At 36.6% G+C, this 23,421-nt stretch overlaps 2 protein-coding genes and 1 non-coding gene across 4 annotated transcripts; 1 reads left to right on the forward strand and 2 right to left on the reverse strand.

Annotated features, from left to right (window-relative positions):
* Positions 1–3,632: 3,632 nt before the first annotated feature.
* On the forward strand, positions 3,633–11,620 carry LOC144657006 (uncharacterized). Of its 2 annotated transcripts, none has more exons than XM_078517281.1 (5): positions 3,633–3,708; positions 6,335–6,422; positions 7,731–7,998; positions 9,387–9,534; positions 11,400–11,620. In XM_078517281.1, exons 2-5 carry the CDS (start codon positions 6,341–6,343, stop codon positions 11,505–11,507), a joined length of 606 nt encoding a protein of 201 aa, XP_078373407.1. In that variant the 5' UTR covers positions 3,633–3,708; positions 6,335–6,340; the 3' UTR covers positions 11,508–11,620. The 2 variants fall into 2 exon arrangements, with proteins under 2 accessions (XP_078373407.1, XP_078373417.1); XM_078517291.1 differs by having other exon boundaries at positions 3,646–3,704.
* Positions 8,318–8,391, reverse strand: Trnat-cgu (transfer RNA threonine (anticodon CGU)). The gene has a single exon. It is a non-coding gene; the product is annotated as a tRNA-Thr (tRNA).
* A 6,401-nt stretch (positions 11,621–18,021) lies between the features above and the next one.
* LOC144648616 (uncharacterized) lies at positions 18,022–22,944 on the reverse strand. Its single transcript, XM_078508128.1, has 4 exons — positions 22,812–22,944; positions 21,696–21,894; positions 19,573–19,690; positions 18,022–18,335 (listed from the first exon to the last, which is right to left on the reverse strand). The coding sequence occupies exons 1-4, from the start codon at positions 22,882–22,884 to the stop codon at positions 18,177–18,179; spliced, it is 549 nt and encodes a 182-aa protein (XP_078364254.1). The 5' UTR covers positions 22,885–22,944; the 3' UTR covers positions 18,022–18,176.
* Between the last annotated feature and the right edge of the window lie 477 nt (positions 22,945–23,421).

Genomic DNA, 23,421 nt, shown 5'->3' on the forward strand with positions numbered 1-23,421 from the left:
ATTTGATGAGTGGATTCAAGGTCAAAATTGCTTGCATCAAGCAAAAAATTCCAGTCAATTTGGAAACTTAAAAAATGCAACTACAAGAATGTGTTGCACGAACCATGTAGCTGAAATAAATGTAGTTAACCTTATACTTGTGGTTGTACTTGTATCATAGCACCGACAGGCGAGCCTAAACTTGCAACTACAAAGTGTTGTATGAACCATGCACTGTAGCTTAAATAAACGTAGTTGAACTCATTTGGTAGTTGAATTTTGCCCGTGATCTTTGAATGCCCATTCTCTCGTGCTTGCAGCACTGCGTACACACACACGCACACAGGCATCCCCAACATGAGCCTCTAAGGCTTCGGCCCGGTCCACACGTATTCGGTTACGTCTGTGAACGGGTAGTTTAGGCTTTTCGTCCACACGTAAACGACATGAACTGTAATGTTGAAAACTGGTTGAACAGGCATAAAGAGATGCGGTTGTAAACTTTGACGTCACACCAATTATTTTGCGCATGCTTGATGCCAGTGGTAAATCTCGTACCCAGGACTCCTTGTTTGATCGACATTGAGGTTCGTCCTCCGTGTAAAAGACCACAGCGAGGGGGGGGGGGGGGGGGGGCTCACATCTTAAGTGGACTTGTGTTTAGTTAAGGGGGGGGCTCACATCAAATTGAAGGGCAAATGAACGATACCGTTTCCTTCCTGGTTTCCTGCTAACGCGTTTTTTGTTTTGTAGCGGCCGTTTTGAATTTTAAATACGCGGTCCGCTGGTGGGAAGTCTGAAACCGAATAAACTATACGTGGTAAGCTGCTGCGAGGTCTGGAACCGAGATATCTTAGGAATGCGCTCGTAACTCTTAGAATATGGCAAGGGATGAAACTTTACAACCTTCAAAATTTGAATCAATTCGAAGCCAAATCTCTGTCTGAATTTCAAAATATTTATTCGACAGACAGGAAAAACGTTGAACTAGATATCCGTTGGTTTATTTTGCCTATTATATTCGACCATCAATGTCATCAGCTATTATTTTGTAGCTCTTTTTTTTTTTTTCGTTCCTTCGGCGATCATTTAATTTCTAAAGAATTCAATGCAAGCACTGTAATGGTAGCCAATTCCCGTGTATGCCTATTAAAGGGACTATGTCACGGGGATTTCGCAGATTTTTGGTCTTAGGACTGTTCTAAAATTACTGGTAGGCAACTTTAACTTAAGTAAACATTATCTTTGAACGTCTAAAGGAAAATATAACCTTAATTTGCGGATAGAGATCAAGCTACGGCTATAAATATCGATATTTCGAAGACACTCAGACACAACTTGAAAACGTTTGCCTTACTTTTTCAAATTGCAATCCGTTTCCATCCGTGCCATCCGCAACCAAAGATGCTCGTTAACAAATTAAATGCTCTAATATAGCAATTTTTAATAAAAATGGACTATTATATTTTGGTTTCCTGTGACACAAATATAAATTTTAGGGGTTTAAAAATCAGTAAAAATCCGTGTCATAGTCCTTTTGACAAATTGCGCACCCATTAGCGGCCATCGAGAACCAATGCTCCTAAGTCCGCCCGCAATCAACTAGTATTTCAATAAAGAAATGGCTGGATTAGTCCCCACCCCCTTCCCCTTATGCAAGAGAATCGTAGTTGTCGAAAACTGCTTATGGCCGATAACTGAAAATACAACGGCCACTACCAACGAAAAACAAGCCCCGCAAGTCTCTCGAAAATATCCCCTACAAAATATAAAGCCCATGGACTTGTGTTTAGTTATTAATCTGACTATGAGCCCCCTTAATCTGATTATGAGCCCCCTTAATCTGATTATGAGCCCCTATTGTAGGGCTTCGTTTTTATTTTACGTAGTCCGAGAATGAAGGAATATTTTTAGGATTCAGTTCGTTACTTTGTTGTATTCTCTACAGTAATAAAAAAAATCAGTCACAGTGTCACGTCCAAACGAAAAACCAAAGATTTTTGCAACGCAAATTTCAATCACAAAAAATAATGAGGTGATTCAACTAACACCTCAGAGAAATCGAGATCTCATAATCCAATTGTTTAAGTAGAATTTTAACTAATGTTCTTCAAATAACGAACTCCAATAATTTTTCCACATTTTTAGTAGTATAAAACTTAACACTTAAAGTGAAATTGCGTGCGGACTGAATTATCCTTTGAAACTTGCATCTGTACGTGTGTGCACGCGCTCATCAATCTTTAGTTCTTAAAGCCCCTTAACGGTAAATCTCTTTCTTTTAGTCCTCGATAATTCAGTTACCTAGTAATATTTCTTAATCCTCTTTTAAACTTCAGAGAAACGAGAAAACGTCACCATTTTGTAGTTAGTTATCGACAACAAGTAAAGCTTTCCATCTAATAAACGAAAATTGTGAGTGAAGTTTGTTGGCGACGACCTGATTTTTTCATCAATATTGTTATAGGCCACTTGTTTTACATATGAACGGTTCTCCTGTTGGCTACTACTTGACAAACTTACATTAGCTACAAAAAATCACTTTCCTCGTCTGCGGGGTCCCTTAACTATCTTTATTTGAGCCTGACGTTTATTTTTACCCCGAACGGCAAAAATTTCACTTCTGCCTCCATTCGTTTGGCGTTTGTACGCGAAAATGAACTTCTTTTTGTTTATCGTGAAAAGGCATTTTTCCTTATTTTTCGGAGGGACTCGTTTTAAAATTCGATAACAAAGATGAAAAAATGAAAAGCGAGCTCGCTTTTGCCGTTTTGGGTAAAACGTCGTGCTTAATCTCTCCATGCAAAACAACCAATAACAATCCCTGGGCTTATACAACTTTGTCAGGAGCCCATGACCAGACTTCGTAAGGTGTTTTAAGTGGGCTAATTACTGGGGAACTTATATCGATCGGTGGGAGGGGGGTGCTTATAAGTGGCATGAAAGGCGTTTGAAAATGAATTGACAAGAAAAAGTGATAAATTGTATAAGTGACGCTGGGGAAAGTCTTTCAACCAGCATTTTTCTGTATTTTAGCCGCCTCTTGTTTTATTGATTGCCTACGTTTCGCGAAGCGATTTATACCATTTGGTAAAAAGTATTAACGTAAAGAAAAAAATATAATTTCGATATTTGTATGGGAAGGTACGGCTATACCAACAAAGCTAAATTCATGTGTTTGGCAAAACTGCATTAATTAATATATTCACTTTTCTGACAAAACGGAATAGGGTTTGAAGGCTACCTGTAATTATTATAAATTGTCGGCTCTTTTATTAATTAAGAAAGCACTTTGCTGAAAGAAATTTCGGTTTTCGTCTTTAATCTTTGGTTTTGTCAAGGAACACTAATTTCCTTTTTCCATTGCTTTTTTTAATATTGTGGCGAGATCTATATAAACTAATGCAGAAAGAAAAAGTTCAAGTTAAGCCTAAACTTATAACGATGTATAAAGTAAAAAATATTAAACAAAGAAATTTAATCGCATCCTTGGCTATTGCTAATCTTGCTTTCCTTAATTATATCTGGGCTTAACAATATGGTAAAGTGATCCTTTCAAAGCAAATTAATATAGCGGTTGATAGTTTGATATGAATTTAAACAAACAGTCGGGCTAGGTGCAATAAAACAAGTCACTTAAGTTTGATGAGAGTATTTCTGCTAAGAGCCTTACCTGTGAAGATAAGATCTTAAGGGAGGACTTTGAGTTACAAACTGCATGCTGAGTTGGTAAGTACCTTTTGTTGAAGTTTTTTCAAGTTTAAATTTTTTTAATTAATGTTAGTGATAACTTACTGAGTTGGTAAGCATAGTTTGTTGGGTTTTTTAAAATTATGAATTTAAGTGATAACCTACTGAGAACGTGTACTAGTTTGTTGGATTTTTGCCAGGTATAAACGATAATGCGTAGGATAACAATTTGTAAAAATAGATGGAAAAAAACCTGGTCCTCCAGGTTGGGGGTCGGGCGGTGGGCCAATCACCCGCCCCCTTAAAACAAAGCAGATTACAGAAACCTTAAACACTCGAAGGCAACCTTCTCTTGGGGCCAATGTGGTACCTTGCTTAGGTAGGCAAAGCATGACGCCCTTGGGCCAAAGCCGAGAGGATGCTCAGGAGATGGAAAATAGAAGAATAAAAAAAGGAATCGTTCTCTTAGTAACGTGTTAAATTGTACAAGAATAAAAAGAGTGGAATCGTCCACTTGGTAAAGACAGTAAAGCGTTGAAACAAAATAATCCACTCAAAACGAAAAAAATGCTTTACTTTAAAGCGAAAAACTTTGTTCTAAATTCATTTGGATAAAAGCAACACTGATGAGGATGAGAGAGTGATATTCAGTAATAACAGTTTCTTTCCTGTTTTGAACGATTCTAATGCCTGTTTGAAACAGATTGTAATCATTAAACTGTTACAAAGAACTTTAATCTGTTCAATTAAACTTCTTAATGTGCCATAAAATGAATATTAAAAGCGTTTTTCGAACGATATAGAAAGTGTCCTGCATCCAAGCTGCGTCAGAAGCCAGCTTAGTCCCTTAAAAGCATTATATTAAGCCGTTTATTCTTTTCATTATTTTCTTCCGTAATGCATGATATTATCTAGTTTTCAAGATTTAATCTCAGCTTTTTTTGCAAACACTCGTCTCAGTGAAAAACGATTCATCAAGAAAAACAAAACAAAAAATAAAATGGAAATTCAGCAAAGTGTTTTCTTTTTTCACGTAGGGTTTATTGCTGTTTGTAAAGACGTTTTTTAATCATTTTACAACTTCATGGATCAATATATTTCCAAAGCTTTTCGCTATTTCATGCCCAGTTGAAAAAATATGCTTTTATTTTTATTTGTTGTTTGTTCGAGATTTAATTGTATCATTTATTTCCTCGACTTAACCACTATCACCACACCGACTTTTGTGAATAAAATGAAAATTTTAATATTTTATCTTAAAGCTTTCGGCTAATTGAGCAGCAGATGGAAAATCTAAGCACCAACAAGCTGAGGAATTAAATAATGTTTATTTGTTCTGTGTTTCTATAGTGGCGGACAATTTAATTGAAAACTATAATCTGCGAATCATTTAACTTTCTTAGTTGTATTTCATGAAAGCAAAGCGGCGTTGCTTTGTAATCACGATATTCGCAACATTGACTTCTGAGGGCCATGTTTGATTCTTTTGCATATTATTTGTGTTTTGTGTACTTTAGGGTACAATGGAAACGTTGCAATAGGAAAATACGAGCTACGTTCGGCATTAACCATATTCAGACCGGCCTTGTTTTGATCTTTTCAGAGGGGGGGATTCCTCCCCCTCTCCGTAACTTCCAGGATATTTAAGCAATTACAGTGAAAATTAGAGGATATATGGAATGTCCGGAAAATCTATCTTTTGACAAACGCCACGTTGGATGATGACGTCCCATCCTGTGCCAATTACATCATGATGTCAAAACAGCCACCATCTTGGATTTCAATATCATTAAAACGGTGCAAAAAAAAAACTAAAAAAGGGGGAGAAAAAAATTGCATTGAATTTAATTTTCATTGATAGAAGCACAAATATTACAAATTTGGGAGATATGTCTGTCAAAATGCCGTTTTCATGGTAACGCCATGGTTTTAAATGCTCTACACTTTCATTTCGTTTTTTTCTGAAAAGGATGATTACGGGAATATTTCAACAATTTTTCTTTTTTGTTTCATTTTATCTCTCACTCTCTTTCTACCTTTTTCCTTTCTTTCTTCTTCCTTCCATTTTTTTCTTTCTTTCCTTGCTTTCTCGCTTCCTTGCTTTCTTATTTGCGCACTTTAACTAGTGTTTTCTCTCGTCTGAAGTATAAGCTGGCCAGATACGCTGACCTGAGATCCTTTCACTATCATGAATGCATAGTTTTGAATATTTTTTCAAGATAACGTTTTAGACCTAACTTTTTAGACATTTTTATAATTCACATTGTTAATAGTTTTTATAGTACATGTATATATATTTGTATCTTGTATATGTAATTTAATATTTTAGTGCTCGGGGGCTCCTGTTGATAGCAAGTTGCTTTAAAGCCCCTGAAAGGACTACCCTGAACCTCAAAATTAAAAATAGCTGTCTATCTGTCTGTCTATCTGTCTGTCTGTCTGTCTGTCTGTCTGTCTGTCTGTCCGTTTGTTTGTTTGTTTGTTCCGTTCTGTTTTAGCCTCCTGGATTCACAGCTACGTTGTATAATATTACGACGAAATTCGTCATCAATAAGAGGACAGACACAAAAAGCTGTTGTTCATAATAAATGATACTATTATAGATTCAACATTTGGAAAAGGCCAACTTTATTCACACAAAATCAATCACTTGCTTATTCCGCAGTTAAAGATGAAGTTTGCATTACTGGTGACTGCAATACTATTGATCAGCGTTCGTTACGGTGAACAAGTGGACATGTCATGTCCCGCAGGTACGTGATGACAAGTAAATGTTTAAAGTTTATTACTTTGCTAGATGGTACAAGAGCTCTCTGTTACTGCATCGTTTAATTTCATAGCTCATTCTCCTGCCAAGTGTTTAGATATTGGGTCAAACTTTCCCTCTTTTATCTGGGTCAGTAGCACACTGGTCTTGAAATGTCTTGAAAATGAGCTAAAACTTGGACAACAAACTGGCAGGGTCTAAAAGTAACGTTAATTTCTTTTTATTGCGTCAGGAAAAGTTGGCTCATTTAAGGTGTTCTGGTTCTTGTGACACTAAAGTAGCTTATAGGGGGCATTAAAGAATCCACAATTTACTTCTGCTTCACACGAGGAAGGGATTTGCTGTTGTTTCTTTTAAGCTTTGGTTTTTCTTTCTTTCTTTGACAAAATCTATTTGACCAAAATAGATTTTGACCAAATTCTTGACCAAATTTTTTCTCCACCAAATTTTAAATTTAGTAATCGTATACGAACTTGAAAGTACCAAAATATTTGATAACCATAAAATGTCAATCACTTTAAAATCCAACTTTGCAGTTCTTGAAATTCATCTCTGAAAATTATACCTAAACATCTATTTTTCGTCTAGATAATTATTCACCAATGTTCACTTCGAGTAATTTAATTAGGTTTTAAGGCTATGTTCCTATCTATTGGGACATTTCAGGGACATATATTATGAAAAACATAGAAACGAGGCTAAGTAGGGCGGGGCGGCTTTTCCAAATTTGCATGCAACCTTTAAACTCAAAACACTAATCTCTCATAATGGCATATTATTTTATAATAAAATTTGGTTTGTATCTAATCTAAAAAAGGTTGGTAAAAACGTATAAAACTGAATTTTCGGTAACACTCTGTTACCTTCATCAGAGTTAAAATTGGTTCAGTTTTTGCATAATAAGTATTTTACTTATTATGCAAAAACTGAACCAATTTTTACTTATTATGCAAAAACTGAACCAATTTTAACTCTGATGAAGGTAACAGAGAGTTACCGAAAATTCAGTTTTATACGTTTTTACCAACCTTTTTTAGATCAGATACAAACCAAATTTTATTATGTCAAACACTGATCGCCCTAATAACATCGCATATTATTTTATTTATTTTCAAGTTTCGCTATCAGTGTTTTAAGAAAGTTCACCAGCCAACACAAGACAATGCACGACGGACATTTTGCATTGGTCCCTGAAAGGAGTCAATATGCTTGAATCTTTTGCACTCATTTTAGCTCGCTTAAGCGTGCTGTGGACATATTAGGTCTCTTACACTAGGTTGCAATTTTGTTTTAGTTGATTTTGCCTTGGAGCTTACGAGTTTTCACATTATCGACCAAAGTACTGGTCAAGACCTTACCAGGCTACAAGTCTATCAGGGTGCTGTTCTTGATATCACGGGAAGCGTAACCACCAACGTGCCCATTACAGCCAATTCATTTACTGCCAATGTGCGACTGAATTTGGCAGGAGAATTGTCTTTCCTTGGCATGTCATTCAATTTGGACCAACCGATAGACTGCCCTGACTCGTTCGCTGCTTCAAGCAACGATCCAAAGCTATGGTAAGTTTAAGTGTATGCTAAAAATTAAACCTCACCTTGACTCGTGAATCAAGTGCCATTGCATCTACACAAAACAATAATCTATTCCTTTCTTGCTTCGCATTGTATAATCTGAGACTTTTGAACTCAATTTGCGTTTCGAGTTTTCCACAGTAGTGTGCTATCATTGTACCAATTTGACACCAGTTTTTTTTTTTTAAATCAATATATATATAATTCATATATTTGTACTGCGGATATACATTTTAAGCAAATGAAGGATCATCGCAGTAATGTATTCAACTTAAGCAGTGGAGAAAAGCAAGTCTGAAAAAAATTCAGGCTTGAACGGGAATCGAGCCCATGACCTCTGCGATACGAGTGCAGCGCTCTAACCAACTGAGCTATCAAGCCAACTGGGAGCTGGTCATTGTGCGATATACTTGTGGATGGAGAAGATATGAAATGAAGATATGTGACGAATTTAGCGCAAACTAAACATTGGATCAATTTGATACCAATTTGGACCTCGCCGTACTTTCTCCAACCGGGTCTTTTTACTATTAATACGAATTTAGCGCAAACTTTAAAGTCAATATAATTAATGAAGAACATTTTCAATCTCACTGATAATTCATCAATTCATAATTGTACCTGAAGTTTGGATATCTGATCTAAATGAGCAAAGTTTTTGTAACGATTTTATTTCTCTATTCACTCCTTATTGTTTGTTTCGATTGACAAGATATATCAAACGTGCACTTGAGGCATTCATGACCACGTTTCCAAACAGCTCGATTTAGTTAAAATACTCTGCTGCGAGTTCTTTGTATTTTCAACTCAACTTCGGTGTTTGGAAATGTAATGAAACGGGTGACCCCTATTCGGCGGAATGGCGGAATGATGGAACAGCACTAGTTTGCTTGCGGTTGGCTTCACCTTGGTTTGCTAGCGGTTAGCTCAGTTAAGCCATCATCAAAGTGAAAAAAAATTATTCTTACCCGACCAGGAAAAGCAATCTGAAGACGTAAAGAAAATTGGCGCTTCTGTTTTTACTTTTGATATAAAGGACATGTTAAAATGACAGCTTTAAGAAATGAGCAATTTGGATGTTACAACTTGTATGACGTCAGATGCAAGCGCTCCCCCTCCTGTTTAAAGGCTGTTCAAAAAAGTAAAACCGCTTTGGACTTTACAAAAAATGGATAGTGAAAGCGTTTTTCGTAACCAGATAGTAAATTTATGGATCATGTACAACGGTTGCTACTCGGCTTTTTTTTTTTTCAAAAACAACCCCTGATCCCGTCGACTGCTGTAGAAAATATTTAATATGCGCGTTTTACGAACACCCTTTAAATCCTTCTATACGCTTTTGCTTTTCTAACAGTAGAAATTTCTCTTGTTTTAAGTGTCATCACTGCCCTCTGTGACGGGTTGGCAGAGTTGCTGGGGGCCGCGCAAACATTTTCTTGCGAACCGATTTCAGGAGTGATAAATTTCCAGGCGTCTGGGCTGCCAGTGAATCCTGTAGAGCCAGGCGTCATTCCAAGTACAGTGGTAAGAAAAATATTATCACGTTTTATACCAAGAAATAAAGCACTGTTTGCATTGATGCTTCTCTTAGACGCTCTAAAATACCAACCCCCATCCCCTCTTTAACCTTCAAGATTATTAAAGCTACGACAATGAAAATTTAAAGTTGTTTAATATACATCACGAAATGTTTTTTTTTTGGAGATCTACACAATGAGAAAATTACGCCTGCTGATTTGACGTAAGAATTACAACACAATTTCCAAAAAGCCGTATCTTGCATCCACCATCTTGGATCCGCCATCTTGATTTCTTGATTTTCATGACATCAAAAAAAAGCAGCAAAACTGGCTCAAAAAAATTAACACCGATAATTGTAGACGAATGTTAACGTGATCTGAAGAACAAAGTTCACAGCAAAGAAACTTAATAATTGTCAATGAAAAAACAGCAAAGTTCAAAAGTTGAATAGTTTGGATGCCAGGAACCAAACTTGCCAAACTTAATTGTTGGTTGAGTCTGTATACGGGCCTAGTGGCCCACCAGGCCGGAGCTTTTCCCAGTTTCCGTTGCATGAAGCGACTAGGAGTATTTTTTAATCTCCCCTGGATGGGATGCAAGTCCATCGCAGGGTTACCCCTTGCAGTAAATTCGCCAGTACTCATTTATAGAGATGGGTGGGGAGGAACACAAAACAACGACCACGGCCAGGGCTCAAACCCGGACGGCTCGATCCTGAGTCCTGCGCGGTAACCATTACACCATCGCGCCTACCACAAACTTTATTGTGGCCAGCTAAATTTCGGGTAACGTCGTAAAGTTTGATGGCTTTTGCCTTAATGTAAGGAAAAAAGTAATAACGAGTTTAAGGAGGCTCGATGTAGTTTTTAGCCGAAGGGTGGGTTTTGAAAATTAAAATTATCTAGGAAGCCAATGTTCGATTTTGCCAAAATACACCTATGATCAAATGTGACCAAATTTTAATTTTTTACCCGTCACTTGTCACAACGTACCATAGCAACGATTGACGTTTTCTTTTTTCTCAAACAAGCTTGTTTTCTGAATCTAGACTGACACTTGCATTCATTTTTGATGTAAGTACAGTAGATTTACTACCTGTGCTCAAAATTAGATTTGAGCGTTTAGAGTACAAGATGAAGTTTTTGTTTTTTTTTCCTCGGAGCGATTTTAACAAATTAAAGCAAAAAGTCTTTCGCTTTAGTTAATGTATGTTAATTTTTTCAGTGAGAGAAACTGTGCCATTCGATTTTAAGGCGCCATTTTTTTACTGTCTAATCTTCTTTCTTGAAAACGCTCACAGATTTTCTAAAATTTCTCAACAGTTAGTCATCTACTAAACTTAACATATCAAAAAATAAACACCAAGTGTCATCAGAGAAATCCTTTTAGAACAAAAGAAAACGTCAATCGTTGCTATGGTAACCGTTGTGACCAAGTGACGGGTAAAAATTAATTTGTACTTTGATCATTATGTTATTTGGCAAAAATCGAACATTGGCTTCCTAGGTAATTTTAATTTTCAAAACAACCACCCTTAGTCTAAAAAAACTACATCGAGCCTCCTTAAAATGTGGGACTGATTCCAGCATCATACACCCCCATTGCCCGTTTCTTCTGGTCTGGCAGGGGTGAAATTGGTGTAGGCAGTAACCAATTTTGATAAAGTAAAATTTAAACTTGTCTCTGTGGTTTTGGGAGAAAAACAACAGAGTTAAATTATTTACCATTTAATAAACCTCTTAGTTATTTATATTCATTTACATCACTAAGTTTCAGAACCAAGTAAAATTTTAAAATATTGCAACGAATGACGTCTATCGACCTTGATAATTGACTAAGTTCATTGTATTTTCTTTTTCATTCTTTAGAACAACAACTGGAACCCAAAAGTGGAAATCAAGGTGGAAATTTACACTGATGGAGGTGCCATGATAAGCTGCATAAACAAGGAAATTTTGCTGGATATCGAGGCATGAGTTATAACTTGATCGGCGTAAATCTTAGTTGGAGCAAGGAAATTTGAGTCCTTTAACCTGCACAATGATATTCAACACTTAAAAATAATAAAAAAGAGGAAAAGTTACATTAAGCGATGGTTGATTTCTTTACGACTTATTTGCATACGTAGCTTACGTTTTTCATCTTCAGCAGAGATTTCGATTGAGCAATTTTCCAGCTTCTCTTTACTTTCATTTCTTTTACTTGCACTGTGTCGCAAAGATGCTGAGGGTCTTGGATTTGTCACCAACACAGGTCCAGTAATTCAAGATAAAAGTGTGATAACAATTCGAACGCTTGACCATGTCATTTTAGAGGCTCTAAATGGGGTTAACCGACTAGCGACAAAGGGAGAAAGGTATTTTAACTGAGAACCGACAAAGTAATTCAATTTTAACTGACAACCGACACGAGGACCCTCCAATTAATACCCGACTAACGACGAAGGGTGAAAAATATAACTGAGAACCGACAAAGGACAAAGAAATTAAAAAATTAACTGACTTCCGACGTGCCCCCCCCCCCCCCCCCCAATTCAGACACTGAAGCGACCAAGAACGCCGACTAGAACATCACTAAACATAAGACTAAATAAGAATTATCCTTTGCACGCTTGTTATAGACTTTGGTACATTCCTTTTCCCGTTCTCTGCAGAAAAGCAACTGAAAATAACATATCTCTGCGAATTTTGGAGATCATGAAATTGTCCTTTCGGAATTGAGCACTTTTTGTGACCCTGTGACTTACAACAACAGTGTAGAGGATTATACGAAATGGAAATTCTGAATCCCTCTAGAAACAGGAATATAGTGCTATCTTTAGAACCTAAACGGTCAATATATCATTCAAACTCAATTCTCGACAACATAAAAGTAAAGATAGTTGGGTGAACAACAGAGTGCTAAAGAGCCATTTTACGCTGATATCGGAGTCAATATGTTTTTCGCAATCACAGCAATGCGTCACGAAAACAAAACATAACGGTTAGTTTTCTTTTTTTTATTTGTTCCTTCACTTGTTTGTTTGTTTGTTTGTTTGTGCGTTTGGTTGTTTGTTCGTTTTTTTGCTTGTTTACTTTTGTTGATTTTTATTAACATTCCAACTGGAACCTTTATTTTAAAAACCAAATTGTTACACTTCAGGGGCTGTATCTCCGGATCAGATTACTTTTTTGCAGTGTCATAACACGTTTAAAATGCTTAATATAACAGCCTCTCGCTTCTTTATACCTCTTGTTTTTAAGCACAAATTCTCAAACAAAACATTTAACAGATAATGAATGAAACGGGAGCTATTCGTTATTATTATTTTAAATTACTTCATTTGCTTAACATAGTTCGTTTCAATTTAATGCATGCTGATTTTTTTTTTCGTATATTTCCTTGCTCCATTCAGGATAAAAACGACGACGTTATAAGCTTTCATTGTCAACAGTTTATTGCAGAGAGTGAAAATAAAAGTTATACCTGCAGCTCTGTGATCTCATATTCTTTGATCTTCTACTTTAAATTTGCAGGATTACCAGAAAAAAAATCTGGTTCGAGAAAAAAACGGACATTTCAAATTCCTTCTTTCTTATACTGTGGTGCTTTCCACTCCAAAGTGTTTTCATTTTAAGACGCATATTTTTGTACGGTTAAGTGTTCATTCTCACATAATATTTTTTTTCTGGTGAAAGTCCTGTATTCAAGAAGAGTTTGTGGCTCGGCAGCCATTCCTAACTGAAGTACTAAAATGCGGTCGGGTGTTGCATACATAAATATATTATGGTCACATGCGCATGTACATGCATACAAACTATTGCTTGTAGATTTCATATACCCAAATAAGAAGACTTAAGAGAGGGTCCATATGAAATCCATGCAATATTAAAATTTGAGTCTACATCGACCCTCTCAGATTTCCTTTATATTTTGCATGGGGCTACATATTGAGATGATAATGCTGTAGGTACAATATTATCGCAAAATTCTTTAACGTGTGGAAGATATCGTGGTCAACGTGCCCATGGTCGGTTTTGAGCCAAAAAATACCTAAATTTTGACCCATCTTTCGACCAAAATATCTCTGCAAGAATTGAAGCTTTCCATATAAAAATACCACTGTAATTAGTATCACCTAGTACAATTTAAATGATATCATCAAGATTTTTCATCGCTCTCACGTTTAGTAGTAAACCTATTTTAAAAATAAGGTATTTCGGGCAATGCGTGACACTAGAGATTTTAGGTTAAAATTACGTTTGAATATCGCCGATGCGGCGTTATTCTGATGGTTCCATTAGCCATTATTTTGTAAAACATTTACTAAATAATAAATTAAAGTCAAAAAAAGTATGTTAAGTTCAATCGGCACGTATGATTTTAGCGTACAAAAATGTGGTACATGTGAGCAAAACAAAAACAAAGTTCTGAAAGTTTTAGAACGACTTTCATAACATGATGGATAGGTCGGCTGAGGACGTGTGAAATACCGCTTACATAAATCCAATAAACCTTTTAGCATCTAAAGTGGTTCGTGATGTTAATTATCCGGCTATTTAGTGCCCATAAATACAGACTTACAGCGTGAGAAAAGGTAAACAAGCCACTTGACATGTTCATCATCGATCGAATTCAAGCGTATCTTCACGTGCAGATTGGAAAGAGAAAACGTCGCTCACTCCTGTCTACCTGGTAGTTATAATGTTCACAAACAATTCTGCAAGGATTTAGTCTCCACCTTTCTCGTAAGCGATGGCCTCAGTGCTTCACATTTTCATAAGCCTGGTAAGTTACTTTTCACCCGGGCGCCATGTTGTTTTGGACTAGTACCCAGTCTCTCAAGACTTGCCTCAGTGCTCGATCGAAACGCTGGAATGGACCATTGTTTTACTCGAAGCGTAGTATAGTACAGTACAGACGATTTCTTTCCGTGGCGCTCTCTGTCCAAACAATTTTTCCAGCTGCATCTTTCTGCAGACAATGTTTTTTGATGTCTTCAAACAATTTATGTGGGCATTTTGCTATTGCAAACAATTTTTTTTCAGGATTTTTGATCCCACTTGGCCACTCCTCCAAAAAAATAATGTTGCTTCCCTAACTGAATGTTTGATTTATAGTGTGGATGTCAAAACCATTAATGCCAATTGAAAGGTCTTTCAAAGGCCTTGTTAACAAAATCGAACGACCGCGCAGTTCGATTTTGTTAATAACGCGTATAATTACATACCCAATTGGACTTCACTCAATCTTTATACACTGGGGTTATATCCACCATCTCTCTAGCTCCTGTTCGTACCATATTGCAGATCAATGTGATATATGAAAAAGTTAAAGTAGCTTATATTAATTATACACAATATTACTTTCAAATTAATGAAAACACTAATGAAGTACTAATAAACCTTAAGTGAGGTTCTCTGCGACAAATCGCTTCGTGTGTACTACTTCAAAAAGTCCCTGCAACAAGGCGTTTGTTCGGTGCACCTGCAGCGAATTTGGAAGAGGGAGAATGTAAACTAGTTTTTGAATTCAATACATGAAGCTCTCTCATTGGTTAGTTTATATTTTGTCGCAGAAGTTCACACACGCTGCGACAAGGCTGCTTTCACTCATTTTGTCACTGCGATCAGTCGCACGAATTTAAACTGGTTTGAGTTCGTGCCTGGTGCAGCCTCGCCCTCGTGGATCATGCCTTTCGTGCGCTGTCGACATGTCGTCATGCTGACGCGTATATTTGCATTCTGCTCGCTTGCTGCAAGTAGTTTCTTTTTCGTTGCTCTAGCCTTCACTATATCCTTCTTTCTTTCATCCGTGCTCTCCACTGGCTTCGGGCAGTGTGACACTGTGACTCAAAGGGCCTCGATGTGGAGCCGTTTTCTATAGCAACCGTCCAAGCACTTACCTCTCAGTCGGGTTTCCGCTTTCGCCTCAGGGCCACTCCGCTGGTGCCTCATTCCTTTTCATTCCCAGCCAAACCCCGCCTTCAATTCGTTGCGTAGCTTAACAGACATTAACGGCAGAGGTCTCGATCCCTGGCGCAGAACAGAAGGACCGTAGACTCTGGGAGCGAGAACGGATCATTCCATCTCAAGTCTCCGGTGCATGCGCACAATTAAACCGGAACCATAAATAGCCCAGAGGGCAGAGGACGGCCCAGTTCGGTCAAGGCTGACGGAAAATGCGCAAGTTCTTGGAACGAAATTTAATGTCCAAACTCGTTTATCAACCGCTGGTTTAGGGGAACGAAGACCCTGGGAACAAGGATCCAGAACAGTTTCAACAAATTTGGAATCACCTGTATCTCTGATAGTGCTCCTACTGATTTCCTAATTTAAAGCTAGAATGACGGACCGACGTATCGACGGAATTAAATATTTGTATAAGTGTAGATCAGCGTGCCTTTTTACAACTCATGATTCGTCTTTGCCTTGACCAGGTTGTTGAAAGTTCGTTTTCAATGATACTCATAATCATACTCTTTTGTTCTATTTTATTTTTCCCGTAGGCAATCCTTAGAATAAATGTAAATGAGTGAAATACCGTAAATGATTTAATAAACGCCCCACTCTTAAATAAACGCCTCCCCCTGAGGTGTAAAATTTGTATTAGAGGCCTCTACTAATAAACGTCCCGTGTCTAATAGACACCCCCTGCCCCCATCACCCCCCCCCCCCTCCTCAATAAAAAAAGAAAAAATATATTCGCCTCATAATTCAAGTAAACGTTTCATGGAGTAAAAAACACGCAATTTTCTTTAGTTAGTTAATTGATTCACTCGGACATCGAAGGGACCAAAGGAGCTAGCTAGCCAACATGGTTAACCCCGATGCGATGACGATGAAGACATCGATATCGAACAATCTGTGAACGACATCTTTAGGCTTTGCATTAGAAAAGATTAGAGTAGTCTCCTACTCACAAAATCTGTTTCCTATCTTTATCCGGGAGCAAACTACGCGTCATATTTACATACTTGTTTGTCTATTTGTTTCGTTACAGTTAGAGTGAAATCATGGGCTCCTGGTGAAATGAATGCCCCTTTTCTACTAAACGCCTCATATTTATTTAAAACTCCCGCATGTACCCCTTAAATTAAAAAGCCCTGGCGTTTATAAGATTATTTACGGTAAGTCGGTATTAAAGGCTAATTTTTCGATTTCAGATTTTCAAAATTAAAAAAGGTGGAAAATTAAAGCCATGGCGATTTGTGGCGTATTGGATCATTTATAAATGAGCCAATACATATCCCATGGCCCCTGAATGTCAGGTCCTTCTTGAAAGCACATAAACGAAGCCATGACGATCGCAATATGATCTGAGTCAGAGTGAAATATGAGACATGAAATTTGAGATAAAATTCACAAGTCGGTCTGTCACGCAATCAACTATTGTCGGTGTTCTTCGAAGAACGACAGCACCAAAAACCACTTGTGCCACAGATTCTTACTGGATGAAAACGATGACTACATAATTTCTTTGCAGTGGAAACATGTTTTTTTATATGTGAACAAAACACGCGACCGAATTCTAAAACAAGTCGGTTTTCATGATCGGTGGATATTATATTCGATGTCTCGCCGCCAACTTGTTTTGATAACATCTGTTCTTAAATTACTATGGTGCTGGCAAATACGGCAAAACGCAGCTTACACACCAAGAGGGCGATGCCAAAAACCCTTGAAGGAAATGACTTTTATGCAATGATGCTTGCTTGTGGGGATATCTTTCAAATTGGTGCAGTACGACCAGCAGGTCGGTATGACCTTTGTGTTCGTTTGAATTTGTTTAATTTGCTTATTACCAGCCAACGACTTCCAGTAGTTAAAACTACTAACGATTTTAAAGTATTTTTATGCAAAAAGCTTCATAACGATGTTTTACTTCTTATAGCAACATTTTATCTAGTTTATATTTTACAAACTCTGAACTTATCACGATTTCCGTGTTGAGCTCATTTGCATATTGTCACGAAGTTAACACCATTTATTGATGCGAACCTGTAATTCCTCTTAAACTTAACAAAGATTTTATTTGATAAATAGGGACACCATTTCCTTGGCAATCTATTGATACTTTCAAATTCGATTGAAGAAACGCCGCATGTCTACAAACAACGACTTTTGAAACCCCACTTTTTTGATACGAATTGAATAAGGAGATTTGGAATTTTGCTTTCAGCCAAACGCAGCAAATGACACAAGTTTACTGAACGTTTTTCTATTGTTCGGGACTTGATTTGTCTTATGTAAAAGTTTCGTATCATTTCTTTTTATATTTAGCATGTAGCGGGGGATCAAACATGGTGAATATTTTTAGGTCAAATTTAAGTACTTTCCACTGTCTGACAGTTTGATTGACATTTCTCCAAAACAATAAACAATTGAACCAAAATATTGCACATGGTTAATGTACTAGTGAAGTTACACAAGTGTGCCAAATTTGAGGGAAATCGGTGAGATGCGCTGTAGACTCGCCTGCATGGTTCTCGTGCGGACTCACTCTTAAATGTTTCATTTTAACGTTTTATTATATTTCCCTCTTTATCTTTACAAGCAGCTTTTTTAACTTCTTTTTCCTACTTCCTTGAACGCGAACGCAAACTTAATTCACAGTCGCTTCATTTGCTGCATCTCCTCCGCTGCAATCTACTATCCTTTCCAAAACTACAGAATACTTTGCAAACCAATTAAGCAAACCACAAGAAAACCAAAAAACTGCCCAACTGCCTCCTTTGCTCCTTTGCTCATCATTTGCAAACATGCAATCCGTTTGTTGTCTCTTTTATCTCTCAGTTCCCCTGTAACCTGGTATTGTCCCTGAGACTGATAAAAAATATATCTGTTAAGATCCCAAATAAAACGAACAATTGTCGCCTGCTTGAGACAACAGGCTATCGTTTGTCTGCGTTAATATAGGTTAAAGACGCTCATTAAAAATTGTGTTCCAAAAAAGGAATTAGTGCAAAATATCGGATATTGATTGTGATCGCTTTCTGTCACTTTTGTATAACATATTTTGCTCTTTATTTAACGACTGTATTATAGAATCGTTTATTGTAAATAGTTTTGGGCCACAGAGAATTATCTTAGATGTTGTTAATAATAACAATTATAGTAATAATAATAATAATATTAATAATAATAATAATAATAATATTAATAATTATAATAATAATAATAATAATAATGATGATGATGATGATAATAACAATTAAAGTAATAATAATAATAATAATAATGTATAAGACAATAAGCTGGCTCAAAATTGTTCCCTGCTGTTTTCAGCACCTCAACTTTGCTAGATCAATACTAGGACTCTTTTTCGGTTGACGAAACAGTTATAGTATCAAACAGATGACTAATTATCGGTGAACAAGTTGTGATTATTTTCTTGCCACTACAAATTGCTATAGCAACTGTATAACCTGTTAAAAACACCCTTGTTTTTAGCTTTAAGTGCCCATAACTCAAAAACGAGTTGGTTGACCCACATATTTTATTATTGAATTGTAATCAACAGAATAAGATGCAACTTTCTGCAAAATCTTCCAAAACCTGCACATGGAATTCAGACCAACTTTGAATTTTTAAAAATTTAAGGTGCCTCTGAACTTAATGTATAGATTTTGTTTAAACCTTGCCAAAAGTTGCACCTTGTCTTGCTGATCAAAATTTAACAATAAAAAGTTGGGGGTCACTGAACTCGTTCTTGAGTTATTAGCAGTTGGTTTTGGTTTTAGTCCTGATTGGTTGAGAAAGTAGCGCGAGATTTTTAAGCCAAGCACTATGCGTAGTAATGCAAAACCAAAGCAAACCCAATTTTCTTTCGTCACTCAAGTGAAAAGCGCTCTATTATATTGTTTTCTTATGTTAAAATTTGACTATTACACATTAACTGGTAAATACTTTTTCACGGGTTAAATGAAATCACTCTAGTTCACAAACTATTACTTATTGGCTTTTCATTTCGATTTGGAGAAAAGTCTGGACCTTGAAAGACTATGCAACTCGGCCCCCTTAAGTCTCATAGAAAGAAATCCATTTTAATTACATAACTTACCGACTTGAGGAAATATGGCAGATCGAAACTTTGTGTGCCCATGTAGGTACCCGGTTTCAGAGGACACTGGGCCCCTTCAAGAGTTTTCGCCAGCTCATCGCATTTGACTTCGTGGTCGCTAAACGAGGAAAGAAAAATTAACATTCCATTAACATCATTTTTTTCGTTATTATATTCGTATTTTGTAGTGTAAGTTCTAATGTCCATTTTAAATCTGTAATTAAGGACGCTCGATGTAGTTTCTTTAGCCCTATGGTGGTTGTTTTGAAAATGAAAATTCTGTAGGAAGCCAATCTTCGATTTTTGCTGACCAGGGTTTATTTTTTTACTGGTCACTTAGTCACAAAGGTTACCATAGCAACGCCTTTCGTTTTCTTTTGTTTTCAAAACAAGCCTAATTTTCTCGAAATCTAGATTGACTCTTGGTATTCATTTTTTGATATGTTAAAGTTTAGTAGATTGACTAACGGTTTGAAAAAAGTTTAGAAAAATCTCTGAGAGCGTTTCCAAGTAAATCAAGAATGAAGTTTTCAGAAAAATCCCGTTAAATGTGAAATGAGTGCTTTTAAATTGTTTCGTAGTATTTGATCACAGTTATTTAAAATGAAATATTTTACTTTCACCATCAAAGACATTAACTAAAAGCGAGAGGGTTTTTGTTTTAATTTGTTAAAATATATTGACTGCCGATTGTAGGAAACTACAAGAAGTTACAAAAAACTTCATTTTTGATTTACTCAAAAACGCCCTCACAGTCTTTTCTAAATTTGGCTATAGGTAGTCAATCCACTATACTTTACCACATCAAATAAACGGCACGCATACATGGATGCACAGGCGATGACGCTTTACAATGATCCCAGAAATTGCATTTTTCTTGTTCATTTTAATTTTTATTTGCCTTGACTACAAAACGGACCTCCAATACATTACATACATACAGTATGAAAAGATAAATACATTAAATCATTATGAACCTCGTCATTTAGCAACAGAAAGGCCCAGGATTGATTTCCACACCATTTCCGTATTGAAATGGTCTGAAATGTAATGAAGTCAACACCGCTTACTAGAATCACTCACATGCATTTATGCAACTTATCAAACAAAACATCTGAGATCAGCTAAATCAGCAATAGAGTAGAAATTCTTTCTGAATTCTGGCCTCTCGTACAAATAGGAATACGGATACCGTCACTGTTTTGTTTTTAATGGCTTGAGATAAATGCTGGAATAAATATTATCAAAAGCAGTAAAAGGAAGATGGCGAGTCGCGAAGGGAAAAGAAAAGAAAATTAACTTAAAGTTAAATATTATCGACAACAATGCACGTCAAAGCAAACAAAGATTTCAGATAGCTCACTTTGCAATCTAATCAAGATACTGCTGCCATCGGTCTCCCTTTTGGAAAGGTTTCAAAAGTTATGACACTAACCGGCCTTCACTCGTCAAATTCAACATCAGTTTACTTAGTCTTCCATCACGTATGCCGACTTCGAATACACGTACAACGGTAAAAAAAAGTTCTTTAAGCGAGCTTACAATTATCCAGTATATCATTCTCCCCTGACCCCAAAACTCCGTTTAACTGTACGTTAGAAATCAAACGCGTTTAGCCGATGGATGCTCTTAAAGTTGATTCATACTCATGACAATCAAAGATGGCGTACCGAAACTGAGTAAACAACAAAGTGCCTATTTCCCAATGCTACTCGGTTGGAGTAATCGTAACAAGACCCGTCCACAGGCGACAACATATAGGCGTCACCGCCTAAAAATGAATACCAAGAGTCAGCGCAGTTTTTTGGTCTTAACCGTTCTGAAATTAGTGGTAGGCAACTGACCTATGAAAAAGTTATCTTTGAACATCAAAAGGAAGATATAACCTTAATTTGCGAATAGTTATCAAGCAACGGCTATAAGTTAAGCCGTCCGCAACCAAAGACGCTCGTTAACAACTTCAGTGCTCTAATATAGCAATTTACAATAAAAAAATGGACTGTTATATAGGTTCTATGCAACACAGATATAAACTGTGACTGTTCAAAAAACTGGTTAATTCCGCGACAGAGCCCCTTGCGGAATAAGCAAATTTTGAGCTCGGATGTAGCTGTAAAACTTACCACATTCCAAAACAAGGGAGTTGGACCCATCTGCCAGTCTCTCCTGATCTCCGCTTCAAGGTGAGATGAAGTTTGTAGTGCGTTCCAGTTGTACCAGCGACCGTAAACTTGCCACCCAGTGTAACCTTACGGCCACCTCCCATCCTCGAAGAGGGTGGAGACATGCTTACCTGATTGATCCTCATAGACGATTGCTGATCTGTTGGAAAAAAAACAAATGATCTTTTAAACTTAGAAGCTGCATTATAGACGGTTAATCTTGAAAACATTGCTAAATTCCTTTAAGACCGTAGTTCATCTTACATCTTTTTTTCACGGGAAAATAAGAACTAACAATTAACCTCGCTCCCAAAAAGTGGCTTCATAGCTCAGTTGGTAGAGCATCGTACTGGTATCGCGGAGGTCATGGGTTTAAATCCTGTTTAAGCCCTGAACTTTTTTCAGGCTTCTTTCTTCACATGTGAATTATTTCATATACCTCATGCCCCTTTTAACTCTATTGAAAGTCTGATGACACCCGTTTTCATTTATCAGGTAATAAAAAAATACCATTTGATGCCTCATTAAGCGAAAGAAAATATTCAAGGAAATTTGACTAAAATTGGTAATCGCTTTTCAAACTGGATTGCATTTTTTTTTTGATATTTCAATCCATTTCCATCGACGCTATCGTTTTCCATTAAGGCTTCTCTAATGGTTTCCTGTCATTAGGCGGATTGTACTCTTCTACAAAATAAATCAAGTATTGTCTGAGTTTCTGTATTTTAGGTGTGTTTCTTAGCTTGTCGAAATCATTTAGTCGCACTAGCAAATAACAGTAAAGTTTTGATCGATGGAATAACAGAATCGTAGCACACATTCGCCAATTAAAAAAATCGGATTGGATTGCCGGAATTCAATTTTGTTTTTAAGAATAGCAAGAAGAAAATGTTTTCTATCCCAAAACGTTAAAACAATAAATTAGAAACCTGATTCGTAGTAAGCATCTTTGTTGACATCACTAAATGCAGAACTCGGATAAAGGCTTCTTTGTCTTTAGTTTTATATACACTTATGCATACTAGAGATAGAAATATTATTGTAAAGTAGGAAAAGGAAAAATATATAAATCCTTACCGCAGTTTCTCCATTTCATAGCATCAACTGCAAAAGCGAAAATCACAAGAACGAAAATGTGTCTGAAGGCCATGGTAGCTTTGTTGTCAAAAACAAACTGAAGCGATTTGCTGCATGTAGGCCGCTATTTAACTTTTCCATACGATGCACTATAAGAGACATACAGATATGGATATATTGAATGCACGGGTAAATATTGTTCAACAATCTTAACCCTCCACCTGACAAAACGTGTTGAACACATATTTACCCCAACGTACAAAACACGTGGCCTCTTTGCAATCACACCTTTAAGCTATCTTTTAACGTTAGTATCATTTAGCAGTTGTATTTACACTGATAAATTGGGTAGTTTTAGCTCGTTCAAGACCAAGAAATCTTGTGAGTAAATGCTAGAAAATCATTTTTAAGGCTTATTTCACTTTAAAGCTTTTATTCCAAAAAGTGACAAAAGCGATAGTCGTGAGATGTCATCGTTTTGTCCAATTATTCGTCTTTTATTACAATGCAATAAATGTCTACCTGTCTTAGAAAACTTCGCAACTCCATAACCTAATAAGAAATATTGATTTATTCCTCCTGAAAATAAAAGTCAGTTGTGGAAATACTC

This window comes from Oculina patagonica, chromosome 1 (assembly GCF_052425735.1).
Source record: "Oculina patagonica isolate OP01 chromosome 1, crgOcupat, whole genome shotgun sequence".
In the NCBI taxonomy this organism is placed as follows: Eukaryota; Metazoa; Cnidaria; class Anthozoa; order Scleractinia; family Oculinidae; genus Oculina; species Oculina patagonica.

What these genes read in the sequence shown, in the direction of transcription:
- LOC144648616 (XM_078508128.1), bottom strand. Translation starts at nt 22,884, where the DNA reads ATGGCCTTCAGACACATTTTCGTTCTTGTGATTTTCGCTTTTGCAGTT. An exon ending in TATGAAATGGAGAAACTGCG is followed by an intron (nt 21,895 to 22,811) that starts GTAAGGATTTAT and finishes TTTTTCCAACAG; the next exon opens with ATCAGCAATCGTCTATGAGG. An exon ending in CTCCCTTGTTTTGGAATGTG is followed by an intron (nt 19,691 to 21,695) that starts GTAAGTTTTACA and finishes TTCCTCGTTTAG; the next exon opens with CGACCACGAAGTCAAATGCG.
- LOC144657006 (XM_078517281.1), top strand. Translation starts at nt 6,341, where the DNA reads ATGAAGTTTGCATTACTGGTGACTGCAATACTATTGATCAGCGTTCGT. An exon ending in GGACATGTCATGTCCCGCAG is followed by an intron (nt 6,423 to 7,730) that starts GTACGTGATGAC and finishes ATTTTGTTTTAG; the next exon opens with TTGATTTTGCCTTGGAGCTT. An exon ending in GCGTCATTCCAAGTACAGTG is followed by an intron (nt 9,535 to 11,399) that starts GTAAGAAAAATA and finishes TTCATTCTTTAG; the next exon opens with AACAACAACTGGAACCCAAA.